The sequence below is a fragment of the Lepus europaeus genome, chromosome 18 (genome assembly GCF_033115175.1).
Source record: "Lepus europaeus isolate LE1 chromosome 18, mLepTim1.pri, whole genome shotgun sequence".
Classification (NCBI taxonomy): Eukaryota; Metazoa; Chordata; class Mammalia; order Lagomorpha; family Leporidae; genus Lepus; species Lepus europaeus.
Genome location: NC_084844.1, coordinates 52,692,370 through 52,704,432, shown reverse-complemented (window position 1 = coordinate 52,704,432; position 12,063 = coordinate 52,692,370). Strand labels below are relative to the sequence as shown.

At 55.7% G+C, this 12,063-nt stretch overlaps 1 protein-coding gene across 1 annotated transcript in view; it reads left to right on the top strand.

Moving 5' to 3' along the window:
* Positions 1–10,835, top strand: part of PIK3R6 (phosphoinositide-3-kinase regulatory subunit 6) — a 33,454-nt gene extending 22,619 nt beyond the window's left edge. The window contains exons 15-19 of the mRNA XM_062174933.1: positions 7–77; positions 577–667; positions 2,586–2,701; positions 10,050–10,162; positions 10,596–10,835. Of these exons, the coding sequence (XP_062030917.1) occupies positions 7–77; positions 577–667; positions 2,586–2,701; positions 10,050–10,162; positions 10,596–10,752 (548 nt within the window). The 3' untranslated portion in view covers positions 10,753–10,835. The remainder of the gene's footprint in view (positions 1–6; positions 78–576; positions 668–2,585; positions 2,702–10,049; positions 10,163–10,595) is intronic.
* The last annotated feature ends 1,228 nt before the right edge of the window (positions 10,836–12,063 follow it).

Here is a 12,063-nt window from a genome sequence, read left to right as displayed (position 1 = left end):
CCCCAGATGGGTTTTCCCCCAGGAGGCGAGGTGTGGCCGAGAGCCTGGGGGCTGAGCTATCCATGTGCTACCAAAAGGTCAGTGTGCTTGGGCGAGGCTGGGAGGGAGGCTGCACAGAGGCAGCCAGAGGGCAGACTGGGGGCAGGGGGGGCAGGTGGGATGCAGCTGGAGCCAAAGGAACTCTCTGTCCCTTGGGTTGAAGTTGCCCACCCCCCACTCTCCATCTCCCAGCCTTCAAGGCTCTCTGCAAGGTCACCAAGCAAGCAAGCAGATGACCCCGGGAAGGGACCGGAGGCTGACCCCTGGCTCAAAACCACCCTCCCCACCAGATGAGCGGAAGCTCAAACCCATCTCCCTGGGGTCCGGAGGCTGATTAGATGCTCCTGGCCAGGAGCACCGTGAGCCTCTACCTGCTAGCCCCTTAGTGGGCATCAGTGATGCAGACTCTTGGGGCAGGAGCGGGGGCAGGTGCAGGGGCAGGAAGCAGAGGACAGAGGTGAGACCATGGGTGTGAGGCTGCTTGGGGCAGAGGGAACGCCCTGAGGACCCCATATTTTCCTCTATGCCCTCTCCCAGGCCTTGCTCAGCCACAGACCCCGGGAGGTCACTGTCTCCCTGCGGAGCACTGGGCTGGTCCTGAAAGCCATCCCGGCTGGTGACACTGAAGGTGAGGAGCTGGGGACAAGAAGGGGAAAGTCAGGGTGGGTGGGGTATGGGGGATCCCAAGAGGGAGGCCTCTCACATCACCCCTTCCCATCAAGGGATGGAGCTGGGCTCAGGGCTGGGCCTGGTGCTGGCCAGAGTGCCACAGGGCCTCTACGCCCAGCTGGTTCACTGTTGAGCAACCCAGACTCTGACCTTGGCCCCTGGACTGAGCCTCTGGCAGCTGGGGTATCACAGCTGGAAGGTAGAGGCACCCTAGGGCTGGGGGTACAGGTGGCTATAATCTGTTTGGAAATTTGAGATTTTTAATGTCACTTTAAAAAAAACATATAAACCATCAAAGACCAACAATTTCTGTGCAAATAGAAATATTAGCTCCTACTGTGAGATCCCTGGTCTCCCAGGGGAAAGGGAAAGATGCCAACATGGACCATCCCCCACAGCATGTGTTAGCAGAGGCCAGGCAACGTGCTAGATGCACAAGCGCTTTTAAGTGTGTTCGTGCCGTTTTCTTGGCGTTAGCCACTTCTTACTGGAAAGGAAATCGAAGCAAAGAGAATAACTCACCCAGGTTCCCCTCTGTGAGGAAGAGTCGGAAGGGGACTCAGACCCAGGCCTTCCCAGCGCTGCACCTCGCTGCCCCCCTCCCAGACCCAAGGGACGTCGCCCCCTGATGTCTGCAGATCATTTCAGAGCAGAAGAGAAAGCCCCCCAGGCAGCTGTACATTTGGTTCCGCGCCCTAGCCTCTGTCCTGACACGTGGTAGGCACTCAACAAACACTTGCTAAATAAATGAGGTGTCACCTTACACCCCAAAATTTTTTTCTTCAAAAAACTGATTTACTTATTTGAAAGAGAGAGAGAAAGACAGAGATCTTCCATCTGCTGGTTCACTCTCAAGATGGTCACAATAGCCAGGGCTGGGCCAGGCTGAAGCCAGGAGCCAGGAGCTTCTTCCAGGTCTCTCACATGAGTACAGGAGCCCAAGCACTTGGGCTATCTTCACAGCTTTCCCAGGTGCATTAGCAGGGAGCTGGATTGGAAGTGGAGCAGCCGGGACTCGAACCGGCACCCATATGGTGCAGCTTTACCCTCTATGCCACAATGCTGGCCCCCCTTTTGTTCCAAAATTTGTTTTTAAAGTTGAGTGAGTACATTTATAATTTTTTTAAAGACAGAGGGAAAGGTCTTCCATCTGCTGATTCACTCCCCAAATGGCTGCAACAGCTGGAGTTGAGCTGGTCCAAAGCCAGAGCCAGGAGCCAGGATCTTCTGGGTCTCCGACATGGGTGCCAGGACCCAAGCACTTGGGCCATCCTCTACTGCTTTCCCAGGCCACTAGCAGGGAGCTGGGACTTGGTGGCCATATGGGATGCTGGCACCACAGGCAGAGGCTCAACCTGCTACGTACGCCACAGTGCCGGCCCTGAATTTAGAATTTTCTAGAAGAAATTCTGAGTGAATATACACATCGGCCAGGCCAGAATACTTATGAGGAAGCCAACTCTGACCCCTCCTCTCCTGTGCAACTTCAGGCAATTACTCCGCCTGTAGTGTCACAGCTTGGCCAGCATCCCATCGGCGCACCTCTCTGTGTGCTGTGCATTTGACGTAGGGGGGCACCAGAGCACCTTCACGTCTTGGCATTTGACACAAAGAAAAAAACAAGAAGTAGTGTACTGCCTGCTGAGATTAACACAGAAACTTTGTGAATGTTCCAGGGGACAGAAATGAATAAGGAGGAAGAAAGTGAACCTTAGCTAGGCCCCAGGAGGAACCAGGAAGTGGGGTCCCAGCGGGGTGTGGCAGCAGGAAGGGACACTGTGGGCTCCCTGAGGTTGGCTTAGGGCCTGGGGTCTCTAACTCCCCTACCTCCCTGGAGACCCAATCACAGCCGTCTCCCCCTCCCCCAACTCATTCAGTCGCAGGGACCCCGCTCTGCCCCGCTGCTGCTGCTCCGGTGACAGACCACACGTGTCTGCATGTCAGCGTGACGGAGGTCATCAAGTCCTCCAACCTGGCGGGAAGGTCCTTCTCCGTAAGTACGGGGTGCACGGGGAGAGGAGGCCAGCCGGATGGGATGTGGTTGGGGGGGCTGGGAGCCCAGCGGGGGGAGTGCAGAGCAGGGGAACCGGGGTTAGTCTGCTTGAAGCGCTCAGCACCAGCTGGTACACTCAGGCGCCCCGTCGGCTGGCCGTCTGAGACCCTCCAGGATGGCAGTGGACAGCAGCATGCACCTGCCTTCTACCTGCCCTGACACACAGCTGGGTGTCAGCCAGTGACAGCCCAGCCCCTGACCAGACCAAGCCATCATGTCCAACCCCGTGCCCCCTGTGGCTGCCCGTTGGCCCCGATTTGATGCTCACGGATAGCAGACATGAGACTTACCCCTTCCTCCCTGTCTGATGGCCCCTCGGGAGCCCACCTCCCCATGCTGCTTGGCCTCGGGGCCCCCCAGTTACCCCTGAACTGTGCTCTCATTAGCAGGTACCACCTCCAGGCAGACGCCTGGCTTACGCGAAGCTGCCCGTGAAATCCAGGGGCCCAGGGCTTCTGGAGTAAATGTTGCATCCATATTGATTAGGGGCTCACCTGCCTCCCTGGGGTCCTCAGTGCTGCTCAGCCCCTTTCTCATCCATCCCCTCGCGCTCATCCCCACATGCTGGCAGTTCGCCTTGCTCTAGCTCTGACCTTGACCTTCATCCTAAAAAAAAAAAAAAAAAAAAAAAAAAAAGGAACCTAGCAATTAGGAAGCCATGTCTGGGTTGATACCCGGCTCCAGCACCTGACTCCAGCTCCCTGCTAATGCAGACCCAGGGAGGCAGCAGTGCTGGCTCAGGTGTTGCCAGTCCCGGCTTTGGCCTCCGCCCAGTCCTGGCCACTGCAAGCACCTGGGGAGAGAGCCGGCAGACAGCAGGGCTCTGTGTGTCTTCGTGCAGCCCACCCCACGGTGGCAGTCACCTCCTGGTGCCAAGGCCAATCTATTCAAACCGATAAACAAAGGTTTTGTGATTTATTTTGGGCTAATCCAAAAAAGCACCAAGAAGTGAAGTTACTGAGCGTTCCCGTCTTCAGAGGAGGACTGGCAACACTTTCAGCATCTAGCCTTCTGACACAGTCCCACGTAAACGACAGCCTCAGTACACACCTGTCTGTAGCTCAATGTCACTCGAAAATATACGAAATTTGTCTCGGTAGGATCTTATCTGTGTCATATGTTTTGTGTTATTAAATATACATGTGTCTCATTGTATCTCTAGTCTGTGCTGGCTGCATATGCCTATATATTTAAATAATTTCTTTATATATTTTTTTCTCTTTTTATTTTTTAAAAGATCTATTTATTCACTTGAGATGTTGAGTTAGAGAGAGGGAGAGACAGAAAGGTCTTCCATCCACTGGTTCACTCCCAAATGGCTGCAACAGCTGGAGCTGGGCTGAACTGAAGCCAGGAGCCAAGAGCTTCGTCTGGGTCTCCCACATGGGTGCAGGGGCCCAAGGACTTGGCCCATCTTCTACTGCTTTCCCAGGCCATAGCAGAGAGCTGGATCGGAAGTGGAGCAGCTGGGACTCAAACTGGCGTCCATATGGGATGCCAGTGCCGTGGGTGGAAGCTTAGCCTGCTGTGCCACAGCACCGGCCCCTAAGTGATTTCTTATTAGGACATTTAAGTGCTCATTTTTCTCTATCATAAGCGTCTGGGAGAAGCATCCATTGGGACAAATATGTAATAATAATCATGGTTGTGCCTTTTTTAAAAAAATGGATTTGTTGATTTAGTTGAAAATCAGAGTTAGAGAGAGAGGAAAGACAGAGAGAGAGAGGTCATTCATCCTCTGGTTCACTCCCCAAATGGCTGCAACAGCCAGGGCTGGGACAGGTTGAAGCCAGGAGCTGGTCTCCCACGTGGGTGCAGAGGCCCAAGCACCTGGGCCATCTTCTGCTGCTTTTGCAGCACATCAGTAGGGAGCTGGATCGGAAGTGGAGCAGCCGGGACTTGAACCAGCGCCCATAGGGGATGCTGGTGTTGCAGGCGGTAAGCGGTAAGCCAACCCACCATGCCAGTCCCATGGTTTTGCCTTTTTAAGGAAAAAGCCTAGACAGTGGCAGGCATATTTGAGGACTTCATGCCACTGGTCAAACTGCCCCTCGGCCCACCTTCAAGCCATCCTCCCTGTAGGCTGTAGCGCCAAGTTCACAGTGCCATGAACATGCTGAATTTTTTTTTTTTTTTTTTTTTTTTTTGCTTTTCTGAAAATTTTCTTGCCAGACGTTTCACTATAAGGGTACTTCAAGGCCGGTGCCGTGGCTTAACAGGCTAATCCTCCACCTTGCGGCGCCAGCACACCGGGTTCTAGTCCCGGTTGGGGCGCTGGATTCTATCCCGGTTGCCCCTCTTCCAGGCCAGCTCTCTGCTATGGCCCGGGAAGGCAGTGGAGGATGGCCCAAGTCCTTGGGCCCTGCACCCGCATGGGAGACCAGGAGAAGCGCCTGGCTCCTGGCTTCAGGTCAGGGCAGCGTGCCGGCCGTAGTGGCCATTTCCGGGGTGAACCAACGGAAGGAAGACCTTTCTCTCTGTCTCTCTCTCACTATCCATTCTGCCTGTCAAAAAAAAAAAAAAAAGGGTACTTCATAGAGAGGGGCATTAAAGTCGATGTTGATGCAAACATTTTTTGAAATCCATCCACGTGTGTTTTTCTCATAATGTGCATTTCCACGAACTTCATGAGGCCGGCTCACTTTCACAGTTTACATTTCTCTCGCTCCATCAGTGAACTTGAATGCCTTTTTACACTTATGGGTAATTTCTATTTCTTTTTTTTCTTTTTTTGACAGAGTTAGGCAGTGAGAGAGAGTGACAGAGAGAAAGGTCTTCCTTCCGTTGGTTCACCCCCCAAATGGCCACTACGGCCAGAGCTGCGCCAATCAGAAGCCAGGAGCCAGGTGCTTCTTCCTGGTCTCCCATGTGGGAGCAGGGGCCCAAGGACTTGGACCATCCTCCACTGCCTTCCCAGGCCACAGCAGAGAGCTGAACTGGTAGAGGAGCAACCAGGACTAGAACCTGGCGCCCATATGGGATGCCAGTGCCGCAGGCGGAGGATTAACCTAGTGAGCCACGGCGCCGGCCAGTTATTTCTATTTCTGCATTCCCCCTTTCCTGTTTATACTTTCATCCCATATGAATTCTGTGCTGTCTCTATCGTAGGAGGACACAAGCCCCTTATTTGTCATATATCTCAGAAACACTTTTCCCAGCCGGCGCCGCGGCTCAATAGGCTAATCCTCTGCCTGCGGCGCCAGCACCCCGGGTTCTAGTCCCGGTTGAGGCACTGGTTCTGTCACGGTTGCTCCTCTTCCAGTCCAGCTCTCTGCTGTGGCCCAGGAAGGCAGTGGAGGATGGCCCAAGTGCTTGGGCCCTGCACCCTCATGGGAGACCAGGAGAAGCACCTGGCTCCTGGCTTTGGATCAGCACGGTGCGCCGGCCGCAGCAGCCATTGGAGGGTGAACCAACGGCAAAAAGGAAGACCTTTCTCTCTGTCTCTCTCTCACTATCCACTCTGCCTGTCAAAAAAAATTTTAAAAAGAAACACTTTTCCCAATGTGTCCTTTTTTTTAACCTAAAATAGCCTTATATTTTAATGTAGCCAAACCTCCCAATCATTTTTTTAAATTATTTGTCTTGCTTGTGATCATGTATTACATATGTCCCACAGGTAATACACGTGTGTACCCAAATCCACAACAGGGCAGACTTGTAGCTCAGAATTCTCAGGAAAGACTTAAAAAAAAAATTTATTTATTTGAAAGAGCACCAGCAAGAAAGGGAGAGACAGAGACTCTCCCATCTGCTGGTTCAGTCCTCGAATGCCCACAAGAGCTGAGGCTGGGCCAGGCTGAAGCGGGGTAGGGGGGCACCCAGACGCCGCCTCCTTCCCCACTGTGCCCTGTGTGTCTCTCAAGCACTCCTCAGACCGCCCCTCCCCCTCCACCCTCCTTGCTCTGGTCCACCAAGGTTGTCCAACCACCCCAGCTCACCTGGGACTTGAAGGGGTCCCTGGACTTGGGACATTGAGGGCTAAAACCAGGGAAGTCCCAGGCCACTCCGGCCAAGCTGACCACCCTCGGTCCAGACCCTCATCCTCATTTGTCCCTTTCCTGGACAAATGCAATGGCCTCCCCGGAGCAGGGCTCCTGAAGCCCACCTCCCACCCCTGTGCCCACCTGACCTTTCTTGGTCACAGCTCGGACATGTCCCCCTGTGCTTTCACTCGGTCCCCTAGGGCAGCCAAACCTCTGGTGCTGCATAACTTGGCTCCTGTTCCTCTGTGCCCAGAGCTCTGGCCATTCCCTGCAGGTGCAGAAGCCACACCTGGTGCCTTAGCTTCCCCTGGAACCCCATCCCTCCTCCCCTCCCCCACTCCCTGGGGAGCTGGGCGCTCCATCTCTGTGCTCTGATAGGGCTCTGGGGACACAGCCTGGGAGCACCTGACACCCTGTAAATAGCATGATCAGTACGTGTCCCTGGCCGGAGAGCTCTCTAGGCTCCTGGGCCTTGGCTGCCCCATTTCCTGAGTACACAGGGCTATGGCTGATACACAGTGGGGCTCATCAGCTTTCAGCTCCAAGGTGGACCTGTTTACCCTTCCGCTGTATTTCCCCTTTCAAGTCAGTTCCTTGCAGTGGTTTCTGTTTAAACACCCTGGTCAGGGGCTTTCTGAGAATCTAAACTTACAGCTCCGGCCAGTTCCTTTTCATTCCTGTACTGACTTGCTGGGGCCACAGGTGCAGGTGGCGGGGAGCGGGGAATTCCAGCAGCTCTGCTTTTCCCTGTGTGCCTGCTCTAGCCAAGGAGATGAGATAGTTGCTGCGTGGCCGGGGGAAGTTCAAGGTGAAGGTATTCCCAGCTCGGGGGAAGAGCACAGGCAAGGGCATTGTGGCTGGCTTGGGAGTTTGACATAAAAGAGCAGTGGGAAGGAAGGCAGGGGCAGAAGTGGAGCTTTAGGGTGTGGAAGGCAGGAAGCTGCCACCAGGGACCAGAAAACAGCAGCATTTCCTTCCCCCCCGCCTCTGCTCCCTGAGCCTGGGACCCGTGGCAAGGCCAGCATCTGGCCCCTCTGCTGTCCTTCAGTGCCCCCTTCCCAGACGGGACTCTGAGACTACGATACAGGCCTCCCAGGGCCCGCCCCAGGCAGGGAGGCATGTGAGGCGTGCAGGCCACGAAGCAGGAGTGAAGGGCCTCTGTCCACACTGCAGCCAGGGGAGAAGAGAGCCTAGGGCTGCATCTGATGCCCTAGAGGCCAAGGCCAAGGCCCAGATCTGGCTGGAGTCACCTGGTGCTGCAGCCAAGGCAGGAGAAAGAGCACTGAGTGGGGAGTCGGGGAGCTGGACCCCACACCTCCCAACGTGCAGCGGGTCACACCACCTGACCCCCTCTAGGTTCCAGTGCCTGTCCCCTGCCCACAGCTGCCCGCCGTGGTGGAGGGCTCCAGGGCACCAAAGCTGCCACAGGCTCTGTGGCACAGCCAGGGATGCCTCCATCCTCTGCGTGTTGCCCTCTGTCATGGGCTCCCTCCCTGTCTTGCAGAGGCCTGTCTTTACCCACAGGACACCTGCTCAGAGTCACAGGAGTCGGGATGGGGGGTGGGGGTGGGGGTGGCGGGGAGAGAAGCGGGCCGAGGCCAGGAGACACACCAAGGGGCACTGCCCAAGCGCTTAACATGCTCTGTGTCACTTCACCATCACAGCAGCCCTGCAAAGTATACCTTGTTAAGATGTATTTGTTTATTTGGATGGCAGAGTGACAGAGAGAAGAGAGAGATCTGCCATCCACTGGGTTCCTCCCCAGGTGGCTGCAACAGCCAAGGCTGGGCCAAACCAAAGCCAGGAGCCAGGAGCCAGGAGCTCCATCCAGGTTTCCCACAGGGGTGCGGGGGCCCAAGCACTTGGGTCATCTTCCACTGCCTTCCCAGGTGCATTAGCAGGAAGCTGGATTGGAAGCGGAGCAGCCGGGACTCCAGCCAGCACTCTGGCACGTGATGCCGGCATCTCAGGTGGTAGCTTAACCCACAGTGCGGCCCCCTGCAATATTTTTTTTCCTAATAGCACAAACATGCCCCAGGTCACACAGTGAGTGAACAGCAGAGCCAGGATTATGACTCCTCTTGGACAGTGCCCTGGACGGGATCCCTGGCCCCTCCCCTCTCCTCCCAAAAGCCTCACTGAAATGCTGCCTCTCTCTCTCTCTCTCTTTCAAATAAATACATTTTTTTATTTAAGAAATAAATAAAAGTTTTAAGTGCCCCTGCCTGGGCTCAAATGCTGACTACTTCAATAAGAATCTCTAATTTTTGCAGTTGAAAGGTGAATCTTACCAGCAGCCAGGGTTCAGGATGGGGAGAGGGACTCGGAGGACTCCCACCACCCCCTGGCTCCAAGGCTGCTCTGTGTGTGTGGAACGGGCCAGAGGCCCAGGGAGGCCACCTGGCGCCCAGGATGCCCCGGCTTCTGTGCCCAGTGGCAAGGAGCCTGTCTCGGGTTGGGGGTTGGAAGGGGGCTTGGGGTCTTGTTGCCCTCGGGCCTAAATGGAGGCTGCTTTCTAGACCCTTGATCTCTGCTCCAAGCAAATAATTGTGTCATTGAAGAGCCGGAGATGAGGATGTATAAGGCCCCTGAAGCACCCCCACATTTCCACACCTAACAACATGCCTGTCACCCGGGAGATGCTTGGCAAAACAAAAGTAGACCAAATCAACACTCGGGCGAGTTGACAACCTGGCAGGCACTGTCCACGGCATCCCAGGCTGGGTCCCAAGAGAGGGCATCAGGTTGGAAAAAGAGCTGCAGGAACCTGTGGGAGACCCCAGGGCTACAGCAGCTTATCAGCAGTTCACATCAGTTGTCACTCACTGCTGTGATTAACCTGCAGGAAGACAGCCCGAGACCCTGCCGTGCTGGACCAAAGAAACACACCTCCAGGGTGGGAGGTGCTAGCTGGGCACCTGCCTGGTGCAGGTGACACTCACATCTCTCCCTCCCTCCCTCCCTCTCCTTCCTCTCTCTCTCTCTCTCTCCTTCCCTCCCTCTCTCCCCCCCTCCCTTTCTCTCTCTCTCTCTCCCTCTCTCCCTCCCTCCCTCGCTCTCTCTCCCTTTCTCTCTCCCTCTCTCTCTCTCTTTCCCTCTCTCTCCCTCTCTCTCTTTCCCTCTCTCCTTCCCTCCCTCTCTTTCCCTCTCTCCTTCCCTCCCTTTCTCTCTCTCTTTCCCTCTCTCTCCCTCTCTCTCTCTTCCCCCTCTCTCTCTCCCTCCCTTTCTCTCTCTCGCTCTCTCTCCTTCCCTCCCTCCCTTTCTCTCTCTCTCTCTCTCCCTCTCTCTCTCTCTCTCTGTTGCAGACAGTTACCAACACCTTCCGGACAGCCAACATCCAGATCCAGAGCCAGGACCAGAGGCCACTGACCCTGACTCTGGACAAAGACAGTCGGCGCATGTTCAAGGATGTGATCAGGTGAGCTGCACCTGCCACCCACAAGGATCCAGGCCCTGGTGTGTGTGTGGGGGGGTGAATCTAGCCCAGGACACCTTGTCCCATGCACAACTGGTAGCCAGGCAGGTGGCTTGGTGGACACGGACTTGAATCCAGGAAGAAGAGGCACCAGGAAGAAGAGGCAAATGAATGGCTGATGCTGAGCAGCCCAGGTTTTAGTTCTCCCGAGAGTCCCAGAGTCCCGTATGCACACACACATTCCTGATCCCGCCCCCTCTGCTGGCACCAGTTCACAAAGCCCCGGCTGGTTTGACCTGGGAAGGCAGAGGAGCTCTATGCAGGGTGTTCTTCCTCATCCTGATTCTTCCTCTCCCTTCTGCCCCCAATAACGAGTTTGCCTTTCCAACACCCTGAGCAGCCTTGACACCTGAGATGGGCCTCTCCCCACCCACAGGTTCCAGGTCGCTCCCTGCCCAGAGCCGTCTTCCGAGACCCAGAAGTCCAAGCCATCATGGCTCAGTTCCCATGGGCAGCAGCCGATGGAGACGACCAAAGCCCAGCCCAGACCCCTTCGCATGCCCATCAACACGTTCTCCGGCATCATCCAGTGAGCCCACCGAGGTGGCAGGAACCCCCGAGGAAGGAAACACTACCCCCATCAACCTGAAACACAATGGGCCACAGCAAGTGCCCAGGAGCCCAGGGAGCCTGCCGTGGGCTTGGTGTCCCCAGTCCTCCCACCCACCCCAGGAAACCAAGGCTAGAGCTGCCGACGTGGCCAGAGCCCTGTGGCTACCCTGGGGGTGGAGGCAAGGGGCTGTGGATGAAGAAAACTGAAACCAGCTCCTCCCTTGTCTGCCCCCTTCCCACACTCGGCCACTGCCCACCTTACCCACTCCAGGGCAGGGGTCTCTCCTAGATCCAATAAATGCACACTAAAATTTTTCTGCTTTCCCAAGCGCCCAGCACCATGCGTATTTGCATAGACATCGGGAGCAGTGCTTCTAAAACCCAGTGGCTACAGTTAGGTGAGGGTTTTGGGGAGCACTAGGTGGTATCCTCTGGCCCCCTGCCCCCATCCTCTCCTCATTCTTATAAACCGAGGGTCTCTCCTGACCACCACTGTCCCCACATGGAGGGGAGGATGCTAGGTAATTGCAAGTGGTGGAAGACATGAAAATTCTTGACTTTCAAGTTCAAAAACTCAACACCTGGGTGTAAAAGCAGGACAGATCAATGACAAAACTCCTCACGGCCAGGGCCAGGTAGCGGGTGGGGGAGACAGTAACAGAGACCTTAAAGGCTTGAACTTGAGTCACCTGGACGGAGCCCCAGGAGGTGGCAGGGGTGCGGATGGGAGTTGCGGGAGAGATCCAAGAGCAGACAGCTGGGCACCTCACTTTGGGCCTTCTGTTCCCAGGAGTGGGCGCAAGCCAGCCCAGGGCACATTCACAGCACAGAGGAGAGTGCAAGAGAGAAAGACCCTGTGCCCCCGGGGCTCACGGGAAACAGGCCAAGTTTTTCACCAGATAGCTGAAAGTAGGCAGGCCCAGGGGCCTCCGAGGGAAAGGGGTGTAGCTGTGGGCACCTCGACCGGACACCAGCTTGGCAGAGTGCCTGTCTCCCCGTGGAGAGGAGCCCAGGGCTGACCAAGCCCAAGAGGTGGTTGGAGGTGTTGTTCCCCCCAGAGCTGCCTGCTGCTGGCCCCCCAGGGAGGAGAGAGGCCAGGGACGGTCTTCTGGTGACGGAGGTGGTGCAAGGGCTCTGGATTTGAGTGGGTTTTCCTAGAAGAGGCTTAGATTTTCTTCTTTCTGCCTTCGAGGGCAGGCACGCTGACCCACATCCGCCCAGCATTTTACAGCCATCACGTTGTTAAGGAAACATCAGCAGAGTTTACCGGTTGTTTAGGTTAGGTGAGGGCT